Source organism: Hippopotamus amphibius, chromosome 8, assembly GCF_030028045.1.
Source record: "Hippopotamus amphibius kiboko isolate mHipAmp2 chromosome 8, mHipAmp2.hap2, whole genome shotgun sequence".
Taxonomy (NCBI): Eukaryota; Metazoa; Chordata; class Mammalia; order Artiodactyla; family Hippopotamidae; genus Hippopotamus; species Hippopotamus amphibius.
This window is the reverse complement of record NC_080193.1, coordinates 91,431,115-91,458,713: the sequence shown is the minus strand read 5'-3', so window position 1 is coordinate 91,458,713 and position 27,599 is coordinate 91,431,115. Positions and strand designations below refer to the sequence as shown.

Below are 27,599 nucleotides of genomic sequence, written 5' to 3'. Positions count from 1 at the left end.
ACCTGGGCCTTACTATTTGTGGAGTCAAGTTACCTAAGCTGTTGGTGACAATACAAAAGGGAGTAAGTGAAGGCGGATGATGCCAACAGTAAGCATCTGGCTCCAGACTGGCACCCGCCACGGCAGGGACTGTGGCAGCTTCCTTACTCACCAAAAATCCAGTCTTCTCTGGAGCCCATCAGTCAGAAAGACTACGAGGGAGTCCTTTGAGTTGCTGACTATACCTGTTCTGAATGATCTACCAGTCCTACACACCTGCCCGGCTAATCTGGGAGCCAAGTGTGCCCACGGGATGACAACTCCCATTCTCACCATAGCTGAGTTTCAGCTGGGGTGTAGTCTGGAGTTTCATCTTCATTTCTCTATTGCCCAACTAGTACTGAAGAGGTAAGTCACTGTAGTCCGAAAAGGGTTTTTACTCTGTTAAGCAGGATCTGATTTCTGTGATACTAGAACTACAAAGATTCATGTAGAATTTGTCAAACAGAGCTAGCCTTCCACATTAAAAACTAATATTTAGAATAACTCTGATACATACATCAGAATCCACCTCTTCCTCATATTTTTTTATTTCATGATAGAGACAGAGAAGTTTATACTCCTAATTTCTAATTTTTAGTCTACTTTTGCAAAACCTAAATAATGAAACATGAAAAATTAGTACTGACTACTAGATGGAAGAAATGTGAGTCTATAGGCTTAAAACCAGATTCTGGAGCCAGATTGTCTGGGCTCAAATCCTGACACCACAACTTATTAGCTGTGCAATCTCGAATGAGTTATTTAATCTCTCTGTGCCTTGGTTTTCTTGACTGTGAAATGACTAACAGCCATTACATAGTATGAGATCAAGAAATATTTATCGTGATTATTATTAGCTCATTTTAATCTTTTGATATAATAGATGTGAGAAACAAAGAAAAGCAACAATTTAAAAAAACAATTAAAAAACCTAAATCCAAACTGTCATTTTGAAGTTATTCCCTCTCTACATTGAAAGGAAAAAAAAGTAACTACATCTGTACTAGCTTTAGATTCTCTACATTACAGAATAGTACCTCCAATTATAAAATTACATTTTATACTTTACATTTTATACTTACATTTATTGATTACAAGATGAGTTAAAATATTGGACATACTTTGTATTTGGCTTTATGTATAAGAGGGTAAGATATGACACAAATTTCACAGACAAAGAGTAAGTAAAGGTAGTTTCTGATATCTTTCTCTCTTATCACAAATGATTAAATTTTGGCAAATTAAAACCTCCTTGGGTCCCAGTGTTCTTATCTGTAAAGTGAGAGGGTCCCTTTCAGTTCTAATAACAAACAAATAAACTATTTTCTAGACTGAGTCTTATAAGGTCTTAGAGACTAGCAAAAATACTTTTAATGTTTGAACTTTTCTGTAATTTTGTTCCCTCTTACCCACAAACATAATTGCTTCTAAGCTAATATTATTAGAGTATGATAATAGGTTCATAGTAAAGAATGGTTATTTGTTTCCTTTTGGATAGTGTGTTTTGCAGAGCCTTTTATTTGGTCTATGAAGCACTTGTCACATGGCTTCTCCAAGTTTTTCTTTATGATTTAGCAGGATTATAAGAGCTTTCCATGATTTTCCCCATGAATCTCTAAATCCTATCAGGTAACATCAATTCGTTTAAGACTACTTACTCATACACCTTATATCTCTCTCTTAGAAGTTTTAGAAAAGTAACTTATATAACTGAAAAATCCTTAAGAATAAGAAATTGGTGAAAATAAGTTGCTGAAAGGAGCTAACAAACTCCTTCTATTACTATTGCTAGCAGATTGATAATTAGCATCTTTAACTAGAGTAGTTCAAAGAGTATTTGTCCTTACGTGCTGAATGCATATTTCCGAAGTCCATGTTACTTGACATATACAAAAATACATAAATTCCAACAGTATGCAGTGGAATTAATGTTATAAAGAACTAATATATACATGATATGAAGAGAATAAAATTATGCTGTTTTTATAAACAACCTAATAAAATCCCATCAATAACTCTATATAATAATTTGTGCAAAAGTCCTTTAGAAATGATAAGGTGCAATTCAAATGTAAGGAATTATTTATTTTAGCACCAAGAGTTTAAATGCTTCACACTAATTGAATTGATATTTTCTTTTGAATTATCATATTGTGTATAATTCAAGTAGATTCTACCATGGCTCTCATCTTACTTCTTAGGACTGGGTGACTGAAAAGCACTGTGCTTATTTTAAAAAGCCACTAGCTTATTATTCTCTTTACAGATAATTTGGTTATCGTAATAATTTGATTATCGTATTCTTTTATTTGGGGAATTACCATAATTTATCTGAAATACAACTTGATTTTTCAATCTGGTTTACAAGACGCTTTTCAGGAGATGGCTGCTTTGTGAAACATGAGACATCTGAAACTGACTTTATTCCTCTCCTAAGAAAACTGACTCTGAAGTTTAAAAACAAAAGCAAAAACAACATTGGTCAAATCATTGGGGTTAAAAGGCTCATCCTGCTCAGTTTTGCAGACTTTTCTGAGTCTCTTCTGCATTTCCATCCTGGATCCAAACGAAATCATGACCTGAGTTGGACATTGTGTCCATTTTATAACTTGGCAATGACTAAATTTGACTGAAACACCACTAATTGGAAAACAACCTTCTTTTAAATTAAATATTTTGATACATTTGCACTATTCAAATATTAGCCCTGAATAAAGATGAAATTTTTATAGTTCTCTGGATTTCATTCATTCAGTTGATCAAATTCCAATCTATGGATTCTGCTCTGATGTAAAAGACAAGGATGATGTAGCTTGAGATGGCTGCTTGTTCGTGTTGTATACACCATGGTGATATTTATGAGATGAACAATACATAAGTTAGAATTTTATAGTTAAAGATTTAAATATATTCTGGCTCCTACATACTTCATATTTTTCTAGATAAATATTGCAGACTCAACTTCTTACTAATTCAAAAGACTGCGGAAAAAATATACTAAGTATTTATACAAATACTTCCAAGTGGAAACACTACTCAAAAAACATAAATTTTAGAATAAAACACTAAAGTGGTAGCAAAATAAATTTTAACAGGAATTCAAAAGTGAGGAAAATAAACAAATCTCATTTACTTACAAGTTGGGTTTGGTTTTGGAGGAAATTTGGTCCGGGTAATAGCCAAAATTATGAAAATAATAACTGGCCATAAAATCAAGATAAGTGTCCAGAGCTGCAAAGCAAGATAGAAAAAAAAATGTCAATTATATTGCTAAACCAAAACACCTGACAAGAAGTGCATTATACTATAAAATTCCAACACCAGCCAGATATTTGCCTGTAAATATTATTAATAAGAAAGGAATGAGAGATTTTTAAAAATGCAAGAGACCTTGAAATAAACACACGAAGGATTTTTCCAGGTTTAAAACCTTAAAATGACCTTCCGAAGCTTCATGAAGTCACTTTTCATGACTGCCCTAAGAATGATGATCTTAAAAGTCAAGTATGATCAGGAACTTCCTAACTTGAAAATCTTTCAGAGCTTCCCAGTTGTTTGTGAGGTAAGGCTCAACATGCTAAACAGGGCATACAAAATCCAACCTAATTTCAACCAAGATGTATTGATGTATCTTACCACTTCCAACATTAGCATTCTATGCTCAGGCATAAAGATTAGTATGTGACATTGGATAACGGCTCAATAAACATTGTTGAACAAATGAATGAATGAATGGTTGAGTCAATAAGTAAATGAGTAAACAGGAACTTAAAGTTCTATGCAAACCCCCCAAACCACTATAGATATACAGTATCTTGTGTCCGTTTCTATTATAGAATTTATGCGCTTTTTATCAATTTTTTTTGCCTTGTTCATGAAATAAACTAGTAATACTTTTATGGCAAGAACAATGTCTAATTCATCCCTGAATTTCCACTGGTACAGAACAGATGTTCAAAAAATATATACCACACTGAAATTTCTATTAGAGAATTTCACTGTTAAGATACTTTAGGAGCAGCTTTCCTCCCCATGTAAACATGATTCAGTTCATAAGACACTATCTGCTTAATATTTTACATACCTTATAAAACTGGTTCCAGAGCAGTGAAAAACATGTATTCACAAGATCATTAACTGTGATATGCAAGCAGTTATAGTGCTTAAACCAAGCCATACAGAACAACCCTTGCCTACGCTTTAACCTGAACTATGTTTCTATCTGATTATGCAGTCAGACTTGTTCTCATTCCTCCCCCATTTTTCAGAGATTTGCTTCTGCCAACTCTCAGACGACTGACTGCGGCTCTTCCATTCTCCAGAACTATCTAGACCCATTCAACTATTGATCTTTATGTAACTCCCAACCTAAATTTTCCATGAAAATCTCCATGTGTCTCTATCAGTACTGATCTCCTTGCTGACAGATCTGTCACCAAATTCTTAGACTGGGTTTAAGGGCAAGTTTTAAAAAACAGAGGAAGTTGACTATTGATCTGGGGAACACTAAGGTACTCAGTTTAATTGTAGCTTAAAAGCTCCCAGGCAGGCTCAGCAGCCTAATCTATAGCAGCGCTTATCAAGCATTAATGTGCATACCAAATCACCTAACGATCTTGTAAACACATAGATTTGGATTCAGTAGATCTGAGGCTGGCTGGAGGTACTGTATCTCCTTCTAACAGGCTCCAGGTAGGTGATGCTGGTGATGCTGTCCGTGGACCACATGTGGAATAGAGCAATTCTAAATGCACACCACCGTACCTAACTAGCAGCATCACTTACAGTCTTGGAATATTTCTGTTGGAAACTTCCTTTGAGATCATCTAATGAACAGAATTCAGGGCATTTGTAAACTTGGATAGGAAAAAAAGATTACATTTTTATTTCCTCCAGCTTATGACTGAAATTTAGTATTTCCATTAATGATGAATATAGGAGAGGAACCACAGTATTACTAGAAGTACTTGTGACTTTGTCACCAATAGAAGCCACAGATATTTTCAAATAATATTAGTGTTGTTATAGATACCTCAAAGTGCTGTTTATACTCACTGTAGCATTAAAATTATAGTAGTCAGGGATTCACCTTTACTTATTCATTTATTTATTTAATGCTATAATAAACATGCATTACCATATCATAAATTTGCTTTTTGATACCTTAATAATGGAATTTCAATATAATTGACTTTATTTATAATTCTATTTATTTCACTGATTTAAAAACATTATTCTTGGAAGGGCCATAGGCTTCACCAGCCTGTCAAAGACATCCATAGCACAGAAGAGGCTAAGAAGCCTTGATCTGATCCAACTCCCTTTGTTATTCTTTGAGCTGCAGAAGGTTAGCATAACTTATCCAAAGTTACATACCCAGTTGAGAAGCAGAGCAGGGGACAAGGATCTGAACACTAAGATACTTAAGCTAGCATTAAGAAAAATCATACTGCTCTGAGGAACAAATAAGAAAGTACTACAGAAAGTGTATTGGAAAAACATGAGTGCTATGAAAATATAAGATGTGTTGTTATTCTAGCCTAGTGTCTGATATATTCAAAAATCAGAGTCTGTTCTTCAAAGATCCTAGATACAAGGTACCATTTTTATTCTATGTGACTCATTTGAAATGTAGACTATAAGGAATTAAGGTTAAAAATATTTAATGTCTGTGGATTTATTGGTTTTATATTTGAAGCCATAGTTATTCTTTTAAAAATGTATTCATCTGAATAGGTTTGGTGCCCCATAGCTACTTTTAGGAACAACTATTCAACCTCATGAGAATTCACTGAGCAACTGAGATTACTTACACCAACACAAATATACATTCACATTCAAATAAGGGACATATGTCATGGGATATCTTTAAGTCATCTTTTGGTTGATCTAATTTGACGGTTTTGTGAGGATATTTTTGTAAATTTTGAAATTAATTTTAGACATGATTTAAATCCAAACAAAAAGTGCAATCTATATCAGAGTAGTTTAAAGCAATTTAGGCCCTGTTATAGGTAAAACCCACAGCAAGTCCACAAACAATCTATTATCACAAGATTTCCCCAAGGATTTTAGGTTAGAGAGGTTTGGAGAACATTTCTGCATACAGCACTTTAGAAGGATAATAAATCCAAAGTCCTCCACACTATGATCTCGGGTATGTTAAGGTTGACAAGTTAACCGCCGAAGAAAGAAATAAACAAAATTTAAATTTTCATAGCAGCAGGATGGCTCTCAACACCATTCTAAATATTATCATAAACAACCTAGAAGCAAATGCAATGTCAAGGGTCCAAATACTAAACCGATGAGCCATGACATTTTGTTTATTTGGAGAAAAGGCTAAAATATAGATTTTACACATATAGACAGCAGGGCTAGTTGAAAGCTTTGGGAAAAGTAGTTGTTAAGAGTTACCTATTTTTGCTAATATTTTAATTATCTCACACGTGCCTCTACACCTCACTTGCATTCCATCCCTCTTGCATTCTTGACATCTAAGGGCATATGCACACTGAGTAATTTACAGTTCCTTAGTGGGCCATGGCATTTGTCTCTTCTAATTTCTCCAGAGTTTATTTTCTGTTGAGATGTCCCAGTCTGTTCCCTTTCTCTTCACTTTCCCCTTTCTGAAAAATTCAGTGCCCAAAATTCCTTGCTGGTGGGACCAGCAAGGTAAGTCCAACATAGCCATACAGTGAGGGAGGTGGGTCTCTAGCAAGGTAAAGAGGATACACACAGTGCAGCAGCCAGATATGGGGTGTCAGGACCCCAGTTGGGTAAGGAGGGTATCTGTGCAGGGCAAGGAACAGGTGATTGGTTTCATATAGGAAGGTTGGTTAAAAGCAAATATATCCCCCATTAGAGGAGCCGGGCTTCTCACTATCCATCAGGGAAATTATAAACATGGAAAAGTGGGAAACCAGAATGAACCCTGCAGTGTTGGGCTGGAATTAAAGATATGTCTATGAACGCCTGGTTCATGAAATATAGCTATAAATGTGTGTGTATAACTTTTCTTCCTTTCTTTCTCTCTTTCTCACTCTCTTTCTTTCCTTCCTTCCTTCCTTCCTTCCTTCCTTCCTTCCTTCCTTCCTTCCTTCCTTCCTTCCTTCCTTTCTTTCTTTCTTTCTTTCTTTCTTTCTTTCTTTCTTTCTTTCTTTCCAGTTCCACATGTTGTTTCTGCCTCATTGTGTACTTTCTCTGTCCCAGCCCTGAAAATACCCATTTTTTCAAGAAACGGTAGCTTCTTTTAGTGGATGGGAGCTAAATGTGCTTGCTGCTATTGGGGTATTGCTGTTTCCAAGCCTAACAGAGCTATAGAATATATGTAGAATGCATGTAGACACAGAGTTAGTTAGTTAGATACATACATACACAAAAAGAAAGAAATAGGTAGATCAATAGATAGAAGGGCACCAGATACACTGCTCGGAGAATCTCAGAGAATGATGGGGACACATCAATAAAACACAGATACCTGCAAGTGGCCAAATTTGAGCATCAAATTTGACCCAGTGGCCAAAATTAAACATTAAGACATTATGATAATAAAAGAATATATATAACTGAATAAACTAGGAATTCGTGAGTCTTTGCAAATTTATATTGCAAATATAAATAAATGTGTAAGGAAACAAGTAGATAAATTGAAAGCTTAATGAGGAATGGAATATGTACATAGTCTCAAACTACTTCCCCATAAAATGAGACAAATTGACATCATACACCACCTGATGTGATGTAATATGAAGGATAGAGCATCAGTTTTGTGGTATGCCATCTAGAAATAAATAACCTGAGCCTCTACAAAATAAATACTCTACAAAACAACAGATACTCTACAAAACAACTGGTCTTGAATGTTCAAAATGTGTCAGGGTCATGAAAGTCAAGGAAAGACTACCAAACTGTTACAGACCGAAGGAAACTAAAGACATGAAAACTAGATACATAACATGATTCTAAACTGAACTGCTTTTCTATAAAGAACATGATTGGGATAATTGTGACTCTTGAATTGGAGCTAAGCATTTGATGGTGGCATTGGGTTATGCTGGAGGATGTCCTTGTTTGTGAAATATGCACACTAAAGTATCTAAGGTAATGGGGCATCGATCTCAACTAGCTCCAGAAAAACAAATATTTCTGCTGTTCTTGCAACTTTTCTTTAAATTTGAAATTATTTTAAAATTAAAATTTTTTTAAATAATTCCTTTTGAAAATCTAGAAGCAATTTTTAAAAGACAGCAAAAGAGAAGAGATAAAGGACCAAGAAAAGAGGTTTTTTTGTACTTTTTTTTTTTTTTCTTTTGGCCAAGCCACATGGCATGTGCAATCTTAGTTTCCCCACCAGGGATGGAACCCACGCCCCCTGCAGTGGAAGAGCAGAGTCTTAACCACTGGACCACCAGGGAAGTCCCAAGAAAAGAGATTTTTTTTTTTTAAGTGCTTTATATACAGGAACTCTATCCTGTTGCACGGAGAATTAATGATGATAACCGGACACATTTCAGTGGCCTTGAAGTCAGTGAGGTCACCAACTCAAAATTCTAGGTTTAAATCTGAAGAAATTCCTTGAATGAACCAAATGTATGTCTACTCCAAAATTTCCATTTAGTGCTGATCTGTAATACTATTTAACTCAATTGAATTACCTAGTAACATTTGCCTCTTGCATTTGCTGAGAACTATTGTTTCAAATCTTTGAAAACCTTTCAAATCGAATTTCTGAAAAATCTTGGCAAAGCACATAATTTCAATTCTAAATCATTCACACTCCATTACTTTGTTAAAGCCCTTTATTCTCACTGTTGTTAGTCCACCTGAATCCAGTTGTGGTCACCATTTTTATTATGTTCTTATCATTTGCATTAAAAGCAAATAAGCAACTATATGCCAATAAAATTTTTTTTAATAAATAAAAAAATAAGATACGGGTGAACTTTAAATTAATTTATTACTATATATTTAAAAGTTTGTGAAAACTACTACTATTTGAATGCCCATAAATAGGATATTCACTCTCTAGTCTTAATCATAAATGTCATTTCCTACTGTCTATGCTTGGCCTACTTCACACAGTCACATTAACTCTGTTGCCCTTACAGATATTTGAGTTTGTATCCTTTGCACTAGAGTGCTTTTAAGTTAGCTATGTCTGAAATGAATAATACTGAATATCAGTATTTCAATGGGGATTCTTTTGCTTAACTCTGAAAATAAATAAAAGTAAAATGTTTAGGATGAAGATTCTCCATTTCTCTCAATAAAATCATAGTCTTGGAGAGTCTTAAGGAAACTTAACAGTTTAACACATACAGTAATCACTTATATAAGCCTTATACATTCATTAATACAATAAAAATTATTGAGCACCTACTGTGTACCAGGCACTGAGGACAGAACAATTAAAATTTTCAGTCTTTTGAGGAAGGGAAACATGAAAAAACACTCTAACCAAATGTAATAGATAATGCTAAGACATAAGTCAAGAGTGTGAAAGGAAGATAAAGCAAGGGGAGCTGAATCTCAAAGCTAAAAGATGAAAAAGGGTCAGGCAGAAGCAAGGATATGTGTGTTGGATGGAGTGTGAGAAAGAAGTGGGAGTCTCAAGCAGAGGAAACATACGGGTGAAGACCCACAGATGGGAAAGAGGGTGGAATACTCCAGAAAAAGAAGTAAGTCTAGAATGACTGGTACTTCAAGAGTTAGGGAAAACATCTCTGCAGTATGCTTATGCAGCCTGTACTTGAATGTTTCGAGTGACTAGAAGTTCAATATTTCATGAGACTTCTTCATTATTGGACAACTCACATTGATTTTTTTGCTCATATCAAGGTGATGTCTTCCTTCCCATGACTGTCAGTCATTTGTCTTAGTTTGGCTTCCCTTTTCACAGGAGAATTCTTTAAGTATTCAAATAGAGACAAAGTCCTCTCTCCTCATGGGTACCAATGCCAGTTCCTTCAGCAATTCTCTGCTAAATATGATTTAAAAATATCTTCCCCAGGATGAATTCTTGTTGTCACGTGGTCTTCTTAAAATTAGTATCAAAATTCATTAAAGTACTACAAATGATAATAGCTAATATTTATCAACTGCTAAGAATGTGCAAGATGCTACGTTAAACACTTAACATGCATTATCTCATTTAATATAATCACCTCATTTCCTCTTGCAGATAGGAAATTAGAATTTTAAAGAGACTAAATAAGCCTTCATTCCATAAGCTACTAAATGCTAGAGCTGTTATTTGGACCCAGGGAGCCTGACTTCAGCACCTGCACAGTTAACTATTAAGTTTTGTAGCCAAACCACACAGAATAGATTACTAGCTCTCTTTGATTGTAATACCACACTTTTATTAGTTCAGTCTGTAAGAGCACTGAAAGTCATTTAAAGGTCAAGCTGTAACCTAGAATCATAACTTTTTATTACAAACTTGAAAATGAAAATCGCCCAAACTTTCATATATAAAGTATACAGTCTTTTCCTCCCTCTTCTATTCCTTTCTTTTTGCATTGTCTCTTAAATCAAGGATGACTGTTACTTAGTGTTAACAAGGGGATTCCAAGGTTCATATTCAAAAGTAAAATTCTGATCCTTTATATCTGGAATAAACTTTAGTTTCATCCCCAAAACAAGGAAACAAAAGCGGCACAGAGTTCTCAGTTAATTGGGCTTTCTAGTGAACACGGCCATCTATATAAATAAGCTGTCTAAAAACTGGGATCAAGACAATGTTCTGAAATCCATTATTTATAGATTATAATACAATTCGAAGATTGGTAAACTTTCTATGATGTTTATGAAAACAACACATTTTTAATAGGCTTTAAGCTAATTTATTTCTCTATTGCTTCCATTTCTAAAACATCTTCATCTCATTTACTTTCTGCTTGACTAAACTAATAAAATGTGCATGTCTGCTAGTGCCTGGCACCATTATGAACAAGTAGATCTAAAGTTTTTGAACAATTAAAAGAGCTTAAGGGGGTAAATGGTACAGATCCAATGGTAAAAGGGCCTGGAACATTTGACTACGTAGTTGAGTGAATTGTGCAAGACCGAATTCATTTTAATCTGATTTAGAATTAAATTTGGAATTCAAGTTTAATTCTAAATTGTTTTAATCAAAAAAATTATTTTAACGCAAGGGCCAACCTCTTCCAAAATTTTCAAGTTAAGTCTTCTTTGAGGGAGAGTTAAATGAGCAAGGTGAGGATTAGGGAGGAAGTGTCAAATTTGATCCATGGTTAGAAGTTTATCAAGTTGTGGGAATATCTATGATAGTAAACTAGGTCTATCATCAACTGAGCTAAAGTGTGATCCACCAGCTAAATAGTTACAACAGAAAATTGAAGTTAATTTCCTTCTTCAGGTCATGAGTTTGGAATTAGATTCCACTTCTATAGAGACTTGTAGTCACTTCTTGATATGCCTATTTAGAACCCACCTTCTTAATGAGAGATAAATTCTTATCTTATACTACAATCTCTTTGCTGTCCCAGGACTCTGTTTCCTGTCATTAACTAGCATCTCATTAGGTGAGCCTCCCTGTTGCTAACCATCTCCGGTGGAATCCATGTTCATTTTCCCATTATTTTTTAGTGTTAAATTACAAGCCCAGCAGGGTAGCAGCTGCATCTAATTGGTTTTCTCTATTACATAACATTTCTGTTGGTGTCTAATGTATTTTTTCACACTCCTCTAGTATTCATTTTTTGCAATATAATTGAGAATAGATATTACCACTAATATTAAAAAAAAAAGAAATATCTAAGGCCTCCTTAGCGAATATGATCTCTTTGTTGATGGGCTGAACTCTGAGCAGGAAGTAGAGAATACTGGGAAAAGAAACTCAGCTTAGGAGCAATAGAGAAGCAGCAGGAGGTAATGGAAAGAACAGATCCATTTTTGGTAAAATCTAACTTTGCATTTTAAAATTCACTATGTGACTCTGGACAAGTCCCTGGAGCTCTCAGGGACCCTGTAAAATCAAGGCAGTTAGATAATCCCAAATAGTCCAGAATTTTGACATTTGATTTCGCAAAAAAGAGAAAAACATTAACTCTAAGAACAATTTTGAGTCACCTCAAAAATTAAAGATCCTGCCTTTCTTTTTCTGCAGCCATGTCAACATGTAGCTTATTCCATTGTTATTTTACTTCTTAGACAGTATACTTGTTTAAAATTGTTTTTTCTCTTTATAGTCTAGTATGCACTTTTATAACACACTTCCTCAGTATATTCCCACTCTAACAATTTTACTATATATTTTTTCTCATATTTGTTTTTCCTTTAGTAGATTCCTAACTTCTTCCTCCATAGACTGTCCTTCCCACTGCCTTGTTTGTGACAGACTCTCTTGAAAACAAAATGGAAGAAGATGTCATGGAGGTGATATTAGCATTTTTCTTTAACATTCATGAAGGACTATACATTTCCAGTGTCACACAACTTAATTTTTATTTTCCTGGGTGTAAAAGTATATTTTTAATGTGCCATATTCAGAACAATTGCAAAGACAGAGAGAAAAATACTTGCATTTTAAATAACTGCTTGACGGGTGACAAAGTTCAGTTCCTATGCAAAGACTATGTCCTCTCTTCCAATTTATACACCCCTTCTTTTCACCTTCTGTCTTCCAATTTGTCCATATTTTCACATTTTAAAAACATCCATCTCCTTTCAGATTTTTTAATCCTAACTTTCCAACTTCTTGATCTTCTCATTCTTCCCTCTTAAGTAACACTGGCACATGTATCTCCTTTCCACCTGTATCCTCAAGTCTTCTTTTCCAGTACCAAGACATAGGATTGGCTCTATGCAAAACTATGGGGAAGTACACCTTTCTTTGTCCTCTAGCCCTCCACTTAAAATTGTCTTTCTCCTTTTGATATCACCATTTTGTAAAGGTCTCCTGTGTCCCTCTGGTTGCTCATAATGTATTCAGGTAGGCCTTCTGTATTCCAAATTCTGGACTTTTAATAATCTCACTTCCTGCAACCAAGACTTATCTGTCATAGGCCCCATTCTTTCAAGGTTCTCTTAAGATCTGAATCATTTGATGTCCCAAAATGAACTAATAGTTCATATATTCTCTTTCCCTAGGCCAAAGTATAATTTTCAGGGGCTTTCAAGGACTTTGGCTACCTAGGAATAATATAAGTTATCATACTGAAAACATTTTAGCATGCTTGACCTCCATCTTCTTTAAATATGCCATGTCCAGCATAAATTGGCTAAACTGGAGAAAAACTCTAAAGTAGAAAATTGATATGCTAGCTACTTTACAGATGAAGAAGAAACTTATTAAAGTTTCTAAAGATAAAATTTCTCAGTGAAAAAGTGTATTCACCTAAGGGTGTTTTTTTTTATTTTTAACTTTTAAGTTAAATGGAGTTGTAAGGAAAACACACCACTTCAGCATTCAGCTTCTCAGCAACAGATATACGTTTTCAGTTCCTCTATTCTTTTATTTTTAACTATTGGGTTTTTATCACTTAGGAGCTTTACTGCATATAAATTTCTTCCTCTCTCCCACACCCCCTCCCCCTGTATTTCCTTTCACCATTACTTTGAATAAAATATGACACAGACATTGCCCCAAATCCCTGTATAACCTATTTGCCAAGTGTTTCACCATTTATAAAGCAGTTTAAAATATATTAGCACATTTGGTTCTTACCACCCTATGACATAGGTATGCCCATTCTACAAGTGGAAAAACCAGTGCTCAGATAGATTGTGATATGGTATTCAAATCATATAGCTGGTGAGGAATAGAACCAAAAGCCATTTCTTGTCTTCTGACCTCATCCACCTACTCAGACTCTTTTCCTGCTGAATTCCACACAGAACCTACCCTAGGAAAATTATGGAAAGTTTCACTTTTGTGTTTTTTCCAATTTAAAAGCAAGGAAGTAAAAGTATTAGTGATTTAAAATTTTATGTCCAATACCCACATCCATATGCAATCACAATGTCTTGTGATTTTAAATCCTACCCACCAAATTCACAAAGGCAAATCAACTTCTTCCTCTTACTATATAACAGGAGAACACTTAAATAAGCTTTCAGGCACTGCAAGCAAACCTAGCATGAGATAAGATGTATAGATAAAACTTTGGTTTCAATGATGCATATTATTCATAAACATTTATATTATTCATTTTAGGCTGGGAATTACCCTTCTAAAATGAAGTATATTGAGTGCCTTTTGGATCTCTCCAGTTTTCAAACATTCTTCTGAATATGCGACAACTCACAGAAGCCGGTTCCTTTCTCAATCTCCCTGCACCCTATCTGGTAAGGATCTAATAGCTGGCTATGCAATTTAAAAAGCAAACATGAGTGTAAGAGCACAAAAGAAGATGTTGCAATAAGCAGAGTAGACAGATTGTAGCAGTAAAGTGATTCAATAATGCTTTTGAAGCATGACATACATATTGACCTTTGTCATTTCTGGTAAATAATTTTTGGATACTTAAAATTTCTGAGAAGCTTTTCTGTACCAACACCCTTCAAACTATTTTCTTTCTGTGTTTTTCTTATCTTCCAACCTTCCTATTGCTTTTGATTTTCAAGTACATTTCTCCCCCATTTATTGTACCTTTCATCTGAAACTTTTCTTCGTCTCATTTTTAACAGAATTCATTAAAAAAATTTCTGAAAGCATTTTGGCCCCAAATCTAGAATTCAACATGAGTTCCAATTCAACCAGTAACAAGAATTATCCTCTTCTTTGCCTGGGGCATGTCTTGGTTTATTCTCTTAAATTACTGAAATCAAAAAGCAGCTTTGGGAGCATGTTTAGACTTGCCCCATTAGATGTAAGCCAGATGCAGGGATGATTTCTAAATATCTTATTCCTGCTTTAGAAAATGATTTAAAACTCTTCTCTCTTTACCGATCATTAACACCACTCTTTAAAACCGTCTGGAGCATTTCCCCCAGTATCCCCCTTCTTTGTTTTACTCACCGGCTGCCTTTTGACACCTAGCCAATTTTTCCAGACCAGGACCCGAAGCTGATGAAGCTGGGAAGCCATCCTTCAAATGCCACAGACAAGAGAATTCCTCTCTTTTCCTCCAACCCTCGAAAGAAGAATTGGTTCCCCGTCCAACTTGCTGCGTGTCAATGGGTCAGAAGCTTTTTCATGGCATAGCTTTCCTGGGGGCTGGGGTAAGAAACCCACAGATTTTCTCTTCCTGCTGGATTTTTCCCTTGGGTAATCCTGACCAAGGAGCACTTCTCAACCAACTCTTCCTCTCAAACAAGGATCCGGACAAGGATCTTTTGGTGGCTTTTGCTTATTTTAAAATAACATCCCGTTGCTGCTTGTTACATGAAGCCCAGACCCAAGAGAGAATGAATGTCATTCAGATTATGCCCCACTGAAAAAAAAAAAGCTGAGCCCACACCTCCTACTCTCCATAAAATTAACTGCCTATCCACACCTTCAAGAAGGTGTCACCTGCCCTGGACACATCATGAGGAATTAGGTGGGACCCTTGCCAGGCCAGTAGGACTTGTCCTACATTCTCTCACCTTCTTCACCACATAGTGCCTGCTCTAGCAGAGGCAGGGCACAGAGAGATGTTACAGACTCTGGACCAAGTGACACTCATAATGAAATGTGATTAAGATGTTTTAAGTCAATGAGGCCAGAGCTCAGCTGAAACACTTTGAACCTCAGCCCAGCACGAGATATACTAGAGAAAGTCTCAATATTTAGCTTAAAATGAAGTTGAATGCTTTGATTTGGGAGGAAGTGACTATGCTGGTTTCTATCACAATTTACTAGGTTATGAAAGATGCAGAAAATAAAAGGTAGGCTCTAGGTGACAGAAATGATATACAATGGATTCCCTCATTTGGGGGGTCAGGGATTCATGTGTCTATTACAGAAAAGCCATGTTGTTTCAGGCTTTTATGGTTAAAGGAGACAGACTGACCTATGTCATATTTCTGAATATATGATATAACAGAGTTCTACAGCACTTCAAATCTCTAAATCAGCAGAAGTAACCTATTGCAGATTAGGGAAAAGAAAAGGCTCTGTGCTTGAATTATTCAAGGTACTTTATAATTAAGTAATTTTAATTGTGATATACCATCCAGAAGTCTGGTATAAAGCCTTTTAGGAATAATCTTGCTTAAACACCTTAATGACAACACATTCCCTCTGATATTCAGTGTCTACATAGTCTGGCTCCAGCCAATTTTCCAGTCTCGTCTTCCAACAGTCTATCATAAGTGCTTGGCCATCTGCCAAACTGATATATATTACAATATGCAAATGTAACCTCTGCTTTCTGGTCCCTGACTTGCCCATGCTAACTCCTCTACCTGGAATACACACCTCCCTCTCAAAGCACCTACCTCTCAAAATTATCCCCAAATTGACATCTTCCATGAAGCCTTTTTAGATAAACCCCACACAATATCCTGTCTCCTGTCTTTGAATCCAGCATAGTTTTTTGTTTATATTTCTCTCGAGGAATTTGCGTTTTTGCCTTATTATGATTTTTATACATCTTATTTTTCCCACAGTAGATTGTAAATGCTTTGAGAGCATGGACTATTTTATATCACAATACTTTACACATGACCAGTGCTTAATAATCACTGCTGAATTTAATTGAAGAGAATATTTAAGCCAAGACTAGTAAAACTCCCCTTCAGTCCTCACAATTTCCATGACTGATCCAGACTCTGCTTGTGAACTGAATTAAAGCAATGTCTGTTTTCCCTTCAAACCCAGAGAAAATGCTGATTCAGCTTCCTGGTCCCCATGCCAACTCTGCTATATTGATGGCAGCCAGCCTGGGGCTGACTGGAGCCATTTTGGCACATGCCCATTTCAACTTTGGCTCTGTCCCTACTGTGATGAATCCCTTCAAGCCCAATCCCCATAAGGCAGTCAGTCTTGAATATCTAGAATTTGGTCCTTTAATTTTTTTCTGGATGAGATTAAAGACAAAGTGTTCTTCAGACAGCTGAGAGCCTTGGAGATAATAGCCTCCTTCACCACTTCTGGGATGCAGTGTCCAAGATTTGTCTGGCTTTCTCCAGCTTTGCTGATGACTTGAGCTCCTGCTTCCCTGCCTTCTTTCTCTGCCATCTGTCACAGTTTACAACTCATTCATGGTTTGGTTCACAAATAAACATTACTCGGTTGAGAAACAAGGTGGGATTTGGGGATATGACTCCACATATTGAGAGACTTTTCAGACACAGAATCAGTTTATTCAGTCAGGTTATTTCAGGTTAAAAAGCACTGATTCACTCACTGAGCCACTGACGCAGGTGAGAGATCAGCTCGAAAAGTCCCAAATGGTTTCTCCCAGCAGCCGCTCGTCACCTCTCCATTGAAATCGTGGAGCAGTTTTGTTATTGTTTGCTTAACTTTGGTTCAAGATTCTCTCTCAGGATGTCCTCTTGCCCAGATACCTTCATCTACTACCTCTAATTTTCTGATGAAGATAGTGTATTTTATTACAACCCATGACTTCCCAGGAGATCTGTTTCTTCAAAGTAATCTCAAAACGATGCATTAGGTATTAATTTACATAAGATATTCTGCTATACTTGACAGCACACAATGTCATAGCTCCAAATGTCACACACACTTCCTTGGGGACTGGGGTAATCTTTCACAAAACATAATTCAAAGTAGTTTACATTGGGGGACATAGACAATCAGACCTCCAAAATTTGCCCCACTCTAAATATCTGCGTCTTGGCATCTATAGCGACCATTTCTGCTTCTAGTATCTTCTTTAAGGTTTTCAAATTTCTTTTTATTTTTTAAAATTTTTATTTTATATTAGAGTATAGCTGATTTAAAATGTCATGTTAGTTTCAGGTACACAGCAAAGTGATTCAATTATATACATACATATATATTCTTTTTCAGATTCTTTTCCCATGTAGGTTATAACAGAATATTGAGTAGAGTTTCCTGTGCTATAGAGTAGATCCTTGTTGATTATCTATTTTATATATAGTAGTGTGTATATGTTAATCCCAAACTCCTAATTTCTTTTTAAATTTGAGTTTAAAACCATCTTTTAAAATTCCATTGTGGAAAAGGCCTTGCTTAACATTACTCTTGGAAGCTATAGCTTAAATAAATAGGAATCATAACCTCTAATCAAAATAGAACTTGAAGTAATTATTAAACCAACCAAAAGGAAATGGGAGAGAGAATGTGGAAGAAGATGAAAGATAGTGAATTCTATTTTTTTCTTTTTCTTTTTTCATTTTTTGCACAGAGAAAGATGTAGGCTTGTGCTCTACTCCTGACTATATATTGGGATGTTACTGACAGATACCTTAGGATTTCCCTTTGAGGGAAGACAGAAAAATTTGGCAAACAGAAATACGCTGCACCCAGGACACACAGTTGATTGAAAATAAATTTTTTAAGCAAAAACTAAACTGAGCAGCAAATAAACAAAGTTAGAACAATACAATCCACAAAAGAACACATTTACCAGTAAGATGTTTACAGATGTTATAATTGTACTGAGAAGTTAAATTACTCCACTTGGCAGGACTACAGTGATCTTCCACAGGACTCGGTTGTTTCAGTGCTTCTGCCTGAGGCCAGCAGACCCAGGTTGTCTTTAGGAATGATTTTCAATTCTCAGTCCACAATATCTGCCTCTGATCCCTTTCTCTGCTGTTGGTGACTCTTCGTTTTTGAGACTGACAGGTGCATCCCTTTATCAAACAAGGAGTCATCACATACCAGAACTTAGGCAGTGTTTACTTTTGTACACTCACTTCACTAGCAGTAAAAATAAAAATAGCTTTATCGTGGAATAGCTTGTGCAAAATTAGTTATTCCGAGGATTCTAGACTTCTGCTTTCCAGAGTGCTAGGAACTACAAGTTTTGCAGAACAGAACAAACAGCACAAATCTGACTAAGCCTTGATAAGAATTAGATTCGAGCATGCATAGTCATCCTCCTGAGGTTGGTCTCACCTACTAAACCTAGTCAGGCTAGGAGCTCTGATAAAGCTACACAACCATGTGATTGGTGGGCTACATAAACATTGGGTGTGGCAATTCTTGTCAGTCAACCAGTCAAGTAACACACCCCAGGACCAGGGCAAGAGGTAATTTGTCCAACCACAGATAAGATATTGATGTGGCTGAAACACATTAATTTGTTTTAATAGTATTTATGAAAGAGCTACATTAATAACAATAGTAATAATAATAAATACTAGATCACAAAGCTCCTATTTATTTAACTAATCACTGTGTAATACGAATATAGCACAGGTCTCATCCTCTAGTAGGTGGTCAATTAATGCTTATTGAATAATTGAGTAGGAAACATTGGTTAAGCATTTATTGAATCATTATAAAAGGCCTATTACATAGAAACTGTTTTTATCCCCATTTTCAGAGGAAAAAAGTGGCATTCATAGAGAGGCTCTAACTTGCTTAAGTTCACCCAGTTAGAAGTGGGGACAGTGGGAATAGCAGAGAGGGAGCTCAAACCCTAAGTCCACACTTTTCATCTCTGTCATGATACCTCCACTCCTATGGGCTGCACTGCATGGGAAGAGCTGAGAAGAAAAGGTAAGAACTTCAGGGTATTTCCTGGCCCTTTAGGGGTCTATACGTTATTTAGATTTAAAAAAATTTTAATGCCAAAAATAAGTGCACAAAGAATAACTGCACCAGGAATTCAGGAAAAGAAACACTGCCTTTTTTAGGTTTCCTGGTAGAGCCTCAAAGAACTTCCCAGCCTGGCCCTTGCCAGCTTCATCAGGTGTGTGTCCTCAGCCTCAGCCATCCCTCCTGTCATCTGCTGTAATGCCTTGGATGAAAACTATCTACTTTCAGGCTCTGGTCACGCAGCTCCCTCTGCGCAAAGTAAAATTATGCTTATTCTTTTTTTTTTTTTTAATTTTTATTAGAGTATAGTTAATTTACAATGTTTTGTTAGTTTCAGGTGTACAGCAAAATGAATCAGTTATACATATACATATTTCCCCTCTTTTTTGGATTTCCTTACCACTTAGGTCACCACAGTGCATTAAGTAGAGTTCCCTGTACTACAGTATCTTCTCATTAGTTGTCTACTTTACACATAGCATCAATAATGTATATGTATCCATCCCAATCTCTCAGTTCCTCCCCCCCACCTTGGTATACATACGTTTATTCTCTACATCTGTCTCTCTATTTCTGCTTTGCAAATAAGAGCATCTATACCATTTTTCTAGATTCCACATATGTGTTAATATACGATATTTGTTTTTCTCTTTCTGATTTACTTCACTATGTATAACACTCTCTAGGTCCATGCACATCTCTTCAAATGACCCAGTTTCATTCCTTTTTAGGGCTGAGCAATATTCCATTGCATATATGTGCCACATCTTCTTTATCCATTCATCTGTTGATGGACATTTAGGCTGCTTCCATGTCCTGGCTATTGTAAATAGTGCTGTAGTGAATACTGGGGTACATGTCTTTTGAACTATGGTTTTCTCAGGGTATGTGCCCCAAGAGCGGGACTGCTGGGTCATATGGGAGTTCTATTTTTAGTTTTTTTTAAGGAACTTCCATACTGTTTTCCATAGTGGTTCTATCATTTTACATTTCCACCAATACTGCATGAGTGTTCCCTTTTCCCCACACCCTCGCCAGCATTTATTGTTTGATGATGGCCATTCTGACCAGTGTGAGGTGGTCAGATTGTAGTTTTGATTTGCATTTTTCTAATAATTAGTAAAGTTGAGCATCTTTTCATGTGTTTGTTGGCCATCTGTATGGCTTCTTTGGAGAAATGTCTATTTAGGTCTTCCACCAAATTTTTGATATTGAACTGCATGAGCTGCTTGTATATTCTGGAGATTAATCCTTTCTCAGTTGCTTCATTTGCAAATATTTTCTCCCATTCTGAGGGTTATCTTTTCGTCTTGTTTATGATTTCCTTTGCTGTGCAAAAGCTTTTAAGTTTCATTAGGTCCCATTTGTTTATTTTTATTTTCATTACTCTAGGAGGTAGGTCAAAAAAGATCTTGCCGAGATTTATGCCAAACAGTGTTCTGCCTATGTTTTTCTCTAAGAGTTTTATACTGTCTGGGCCTTACATTTAGGTCTTTCATCCATTTTGAGTTTATTTTGTGTTTGCTGTTAGGGAGTGTTCAAATTTCATTCTTTTACATGTAGCTGTCCAGTTTTCACAGCACAACTTATTAAAGAGGCTGTCTTTTCTCCATTGTATATTTTTGCTTCCTTTGTCATAGATTAGGTGACCATAGGTGCATGGGTTTATCTCTGGCTTTTCTATCCTGTTCCATTGATCTATATGTCTGTTTTTGTGCCAGTACCATACTGTTTTGATGGCTTTAGCTTTGTAGTATAGACTGAAGTCAGAGAGCCTGATATCTCCATTTCTGTTTTTCTATCTCAAGACTGCTTTGGCTGTTTAGGGTCTTTTGTGTCGCCATACAAATTGTAAAATTTTTTGTTCTAGTTCTGTGAAAAATGCCATTGGTAATTTGATAGGGATTGCACTGATTGCTTTGGGTAGTATAGTCATTTTCACAATATTGATTCTTCCAATCCAAGAACATGTTACATCTCTCCATCTGTTTGTATCATCTTTGGTTTCTTTCATCAATGTCTTACAATTTTCTGTGTACAGGTCTTTTGCCTCCTTAGGCAGGTTTATCCCTAGATATTTTATTACTTTGTTGCAATGGTAAATGGGACTGTTTCCTTAACTTCTCTTTCTGAACTTCTGTTGTTTGTGTATAGGAATGAGAGAGATTTCTGTGTATTGATTATGTATCCTGTGACTTTAATCAAATTCATTGAGCAGCTCTAGTAGTTTTCTAGTGGCATCTTTAGGGTTTTCTATGTATAGTATCATGTTATCTGCAAACAGTGACAATTTTACTTCTTTTTTTCCAATCTGGATTCCTTTTATTTCTTTTTCTTCTCTGATTGCCGTGGCTAGTACTTTCAAAGCTATGTTGAATAATAGTGGCAAGGGTGGACACCCTTGCCTTGTTCCTGATCTTAGAGGAAATGCTTTCAGTTTTTTGTCATTGAGAATAATGTTTGCTGTGTATTTGTCATATATGGCCTTTATTATGCTGAGGTAGATTCTCTCTAGGCCCACTTTCTGGAGAGTTTTCATCATAAATGTGTTGAATTTTGTCAAAAGCTTTTTCTGCATCTATTGAGATGATCATATGATTTTTATTCTTCAGTTTGTTAATATGGTGTGTTACATTGATTGATACAGTGTATCACATTGATTGATTTGTTTATATTGAAGAATTCTTGAATCCCAGGGATAAATCTCACTTGATCATAGTGTATGATCCTTTTAATGTGTTGTTGGATACGGTTTGCTAGTATTCTGTTGAGGACTTTTGCATCTATGTTCATCAGGGATATTGGCCTGTAACTTTCTTTTTTTGTGATATCTTTGTCTGGTTTTGGTATCAGGGTGATGGTGGCCTCACAGAATGCAGAGCGTTTCACACTCTGCAATTTTTTGGAAGGGTTTGAGAAGGACAGATGTTAGCTCTTCTCTAAATGTTTGATAGAATTCGTCTGTGAATCGATCTGGCCCTGGGCTTTTGTTTGTTGGGAGATTTTTAATCACAGTTTCAATTTCAGGGTTTGAGACTGGTCTGTTCATATTTTTCTATTTCTTCCTGGTTTAGTCTTGGAAGGTTGTACTTTTCTAAGAATTTGTCCATTTCTTTCAGGTTGTCCATTTTATTGGCATATTGGCTTGTAGTAGTCTCTTGTGATCTTTTGTATTTCTGTGTTCTGTGGTGTCAGCTGTAACTTCTGTTTCATTTCTAATTTTACTGATTTGAGTCCTCCCCTTTTTTTCTTGATGAGTCTGGCTAAAGGTTTATCAATTTTGTTTATCTTCTCAAAGAACTGGCTTTTATTAGTTTTATTGATCTTTGCTGTTGTTTTCTTCATTTCTATTTCATTTGTTTCTGCTCTGATCTTTATGATTTCTTTCCTTCTACTAACTGGGATTTTTTTTTCTTTCTTTTTTTTGTTCTTCTTTCTCTAAATGTTTTAACTGTAAGGTTAGGTTTTTTATTTGACATTTTTCTTTTTTCTTGAGGTTTAAGGATTGTATTGCTATAAACTTCCCCCTTAGAACTGCTTTTGCTGCATCCCATAGGTTTTGGGTTGCCAGGTTGTCTTTATCATTTGTTTCTAGCTATTTTTTTATTTCTTCTTTGATTTCTTCAGTGATCTCTTGGTTATTTCATAGTGTATTGTTCAGCCACCATGTGTTTGTATTTTTTACAGTATTTTTCCTGTAATTGATTTCTAATCTCAGAGCATTGTGGTTGGAAAAGATGCTTGATACTATTTAAATTTTCTTAAATTTACTGAGGCTTGATTTCTGACCCAAGATGTGATCTATCCTTGAGAATGTTCTGTGAGCACTTGAGAAGAAAATGTATTCTGCCGCTTTTGGGTGGAAGGTCCTATAAACATCAATTAAGTTTATATGGTCTGTTGTGTCATTTAAAGCTTGTGTTTCCTTATTTATTTTCAGTCTGGATGATCTGTCCATTGGTGTAAGTGGGGTGTTAAAGTCCGCCACTATTTTTGTGTTACTGTCGACTTCCCCTTTTATGGCTGCTAGCATTTGCCTTAGGTATTGAGATGCTCCTATGTTGACAGCATAAATATTTACAACTGTTATATCTTCTTCTTGGATTGATCCTTTGATCATTATATAGTGTCCTTCCTTGTCTCTTGTAATAGTCTTTATTTTAAAGTCTATCTTAGATTTCCCTGGTGGTGCAATGGTTAAGAATTCACCTGCCAATGCAGGGGACATGGTCCAGGAAGATCCCACATGCCATGGAGAGACTAAGCCTGTGCACCACAACTACTGAGCCTGTGCTCTAGAGCCTGCGAGCCATAACTACTGAGCCTGAGTGCTGCAACTACTGAAGCCTGTGCACCTAGAGCCCATGTTCCACAATAAGAGAAACCACTGCAATGAGAAGCCCACACACCACAAAGAAGAGTAGCCCCCACTCACCACAACTACAGAAAGCCTGTGAGCAGCAACAAAGACCTAATGCAGCCAAAAATATTAAATAAGTAAATAAGTAAATAAATAAATAAAGTCTATCTTGTCTGATATGAGTATTGCTACCCCAGCTTTCTTCTGATTCCCATTTACATGGAATATCTTTTTCCATCCTGTCACTTTCAGTCTATATATGTGCCTAGGTCTGAAGTGGGTCTCTTTTAGACAGCATATATTGGGTCGTTTTTTTGTTTCCATTCAGCTAGTTTGTGTCTTTTGGTTGGAGAATTTAATCCATTTACATTTAAGGTAATTATAGATATGTATGTTCCTATTACCATTTTCTTAATTGTTTTGGGTTTGTTCTTATAGGTCTTTTTTTTTCCTCTTATGTTTCCCACTTAGAGAAGTTCCTTTAGCATTTGTTGTAAAGCTGGCTTTTTGGTGCTGAATTCTTGTAGCTTTTGTTTGTCTGTAAAGCTTTTGAATCTCCATAAAATCTGAATGAGGTCATCACTGTGTAGAGTAATCTTTGTTGTAGGTTTTCCCTTTTACCACTTTAATTATGTTCTGCCCACTCCCTTCTGGCTTGCAGAGTTTCCCTGAAAAATTGGCTGATGACCTTATGGAGATTCCCATGTAGATTATTAGCTGATTTTTTCTTGCTGCTTTTAATATTTCCTTGTATTTAATTTTTGTTAGTTTGATTAATGTGTGTCTCAGCATGTTTCTCCTTGGGTTTATCCTGTATGGGACTCTCTGAGCCTCCTGGACTTGACTATTTCCTTTCCCATGTTATGGAAGTTTTTGACTATAATCTCTTCAAATATTTTCTCAGGCCCTTTCCCTTTCTCTTCTTCTTCTTCTGCAACCCCTATAATTCAAATGTTTGTGCATTTAATGTTATCCCAAAGATCTCTGAGACTGTCCTCACTTCTTTTCATTCTTTTTTCTTTAATCTGCTTCTTGGCAGTTATTTCCAGTATTCTATCTTCCAGCTTATTTATCTATTCTTCTGCCTCAGTTATCCTGCTATTGATGCCTTCCAGTGTATTTTGCATTTCAGTTATTGTGTTGTTCATCACTGATTGTTTGTTCCTTATTTCTTCTAGGTCCTTGTTAAGCATATCTTGTATCTTCTCAATCTGTGCCTCCATTCTATTTCTGAGATCTTGGATCATCTTTACTTGTGGAGTTAACCTCCACACGAACAAACCTGACTGCGAGTGGCACGGTGGAATTAAGAAAGTTCACACAAGAGTATAGGAAAGCATGGGGTCAGGGGACTCAAAACCAAGTCAGTCAAGAGCCCCGAGCTCTGATTCCCATGGCATATTTATTGAGAAAGATCAAAAGCATTCTAGCAGAGACCAAATTATAAACAAAATAATGAAAAACACAAGGCATGAGACTTCAGAAAAGCCAAAACAGAATGCCTTGTGTATGTATCACTACTAGGGAGTATAGTTAAGCTTCATCCCGGAGCTGGCACCATCGGGCTTTGTGACTGCCTTATCTCAGTTGGTTTTCCTTTGAGACTGGTTCTGTTTTCAGAACATGTTTACAGTCACTCAGCCATCATGTGCCCTCCACAGGTTTTTCCAAGCTACTGTCCTTTGCGTCCTCTCTGGTTTCCCACATTTACTATCATTACTCTGAATTATCTTTCAGGTAGATTGCCTATTTCCTCTTCATTTATTTAGTCTTATGGGATTTTACTTTGTAAAAGTACTCGGCATTTTACTCGGCAACATATTTCTCTGTCATCTCATTTTGTTTAACCTACTGTGTTTATGGTCTCCTTTCCACAGGCTGCAGGTTCATAGTTCCGCTTGCTTCTGTTGTCTTCCCCATGGTGAGTGAGATTGGCCCAGGGGCTTGTGCAGGCTTCCTCATGGGAAGAACTAGTGAGCGGAGCTGAGTTTTTTCCCTCTGAAGGGCATGGCCACATCAGGTAGTGTGTTTTGGGGTATCTCTGAGTTTACTACTACTTTAGGCAGCCTGTCTGCTGATAGGTTGGGCTGTGCTCCTGTCTTGCTGGTTGTTTGGCATGAGGTGTCCAGCACTGGAGCCTGCCAGCAATTGTGTAGGGCCAGGTCTTGGTGTTGATATGGATACCTCCAGGAGCATGCACACCAGTTAATATTCCCTGGGCCCAGGAATTCTCTGGCAGTTCAACATCCTGGACTTCTGCGCCCACCCTGAAAGCCCAGGCCTGACCCCTGGTCAAGGAACCAAGAGCCCACAAGCTGCAATGTGTGGCCAGAGAAAAAAGAAAAGAAAAGAAAAGAAAAGAAAAAGAAAAAGAAAAACAAACAAAACAGACATACAAAACCCAAGACAAATAGCAAAAACAACAGCAAACAGCAGCAACAACAATACAAAACACACACAGAAAAAATTAAAAAAAAGAAAACAAAACAAAAAATCAAAACAAACAAAAAAAACCCAAGAAAACAAACAAAAGAATTAAAAATAAGAACAGTCAATAAGGACTAAACTAACAAAAACAAAAAAGGAAGAATAAAACAAAAACAGAAAGCAAACAACAAAAAAAGCAAATAAAACATAAAATATACACATAAAAACAATTTAAAAAATAAAGAAAATAAAAAACAAAGAACAAGAACAAGAAAAAAACACAAAACAACAAAAAAGTGAAGTAAAAATAGAAAAATAAAATATATATATTAAAAAATTAAAATTAAAACTATAACAAAAATAATAAAAGCAACAACACCAACAACTGAACAAAATGAAACAAAAAAAGAATAATAGTAATAAGAATATTTTCCTGGGCCTCCTCTGTCAGTTTCCTTGCTCCCACAGTGAGCCAGAGCCAATCCCCGCCTCCCCAGGAGGCCTTCCAATACCTTTAGGTAGGGCACTGGACCTGCTGTGGGCACTGTGGGGTCAGCTCAGACTCTAACCTGGCCCAACTCTGGCTTGTATTTGCCCCCAAAGTCCACTGCTGCAAAGGCTAGACCAGTCTCAATTGAGGGAACACTTATCTATTCAGGTATTCCACAGATGTAGGATTTATGAAGCTGATCAGTGCAACTGCATGAAAAGATTTCCATTCCTCTTCCTTAGATGCACCAGCTCTGGGGCTCAGCTTTGTTTTTTATTTTTTTGTTTTTGGTATTTTTGGGAAACAATTTTTGTTTAAATATTTTCCAAATAATGGATTTCAGTGGGTCTTAAAATTGTCAGATGAAAAGATAAAATTCTTTTATTTTATTGATTTATTTTTTAAATTTTTATCTTATATTGGAGTATAGCCAATTAACAATATTGTGATAGTTTCAGGTACACAGCAAAGGGACTCAGCCCTACATATACATGTATCCATTCTCCCCCAAACTGCCCCCTCATCCAGGCTGCCACATAACATTGAGCAGAGTTCCCTGTGCTATACAGTAGGTCCTTGTTGGTTATCCATTTTAAACACAACAGTGTGTGTTGATCCCAAACTCCCTAACTATCCTTTCCCCCAATCCTTTCCCC

The 27,599-nt window shown here is 36.1% G+C and overlaps 1 protein-coding gene across 5 annotated transcripts in view; it reads right to left on the bottom strand.

Moving 5' to 3' along the window:
* ABCA12 (ATP binding cassette subfamily A member 12) overlaps window positions 1-15,407 on the bottom strand; it is a 193,924-nt gene extending 178,517 nt beyond the window's left edge. For 2 of the 5 annotated variants that reach the window (XM_057745989.1, XM_057745991.1), the window contains exons 1-3: window positions 15,008-15,407; window positions 9,838-10,060; window positions 3,159-3,252 (exon numbers count right to left, since the gene is read on the bottom strand). In XM_057745989.1, the coding sequence (XP_057601972.1) occupies window positions 3,159-3,252; window positions 9,838-9,855 (112 nt within the window). In that variant the 5' untranslated portion in view covers window positions 9,856-10,060; window positions 15,008-15,407. Of the gene's footprint in view, window positions 1-3,158; window positions 3,253-9,837; window positions 10,061-12,570; window positions 12,788-15,007 lie in introns of those variants that run through there. The other 3 variants (XM_057745988.1, XM_057745990.1, XM_057745992.1) reach the window with 2 other exon arrangements.
* Between the last annotated feature and the right edge of the window lie 12,192 nt (window positions 15,408-27,599).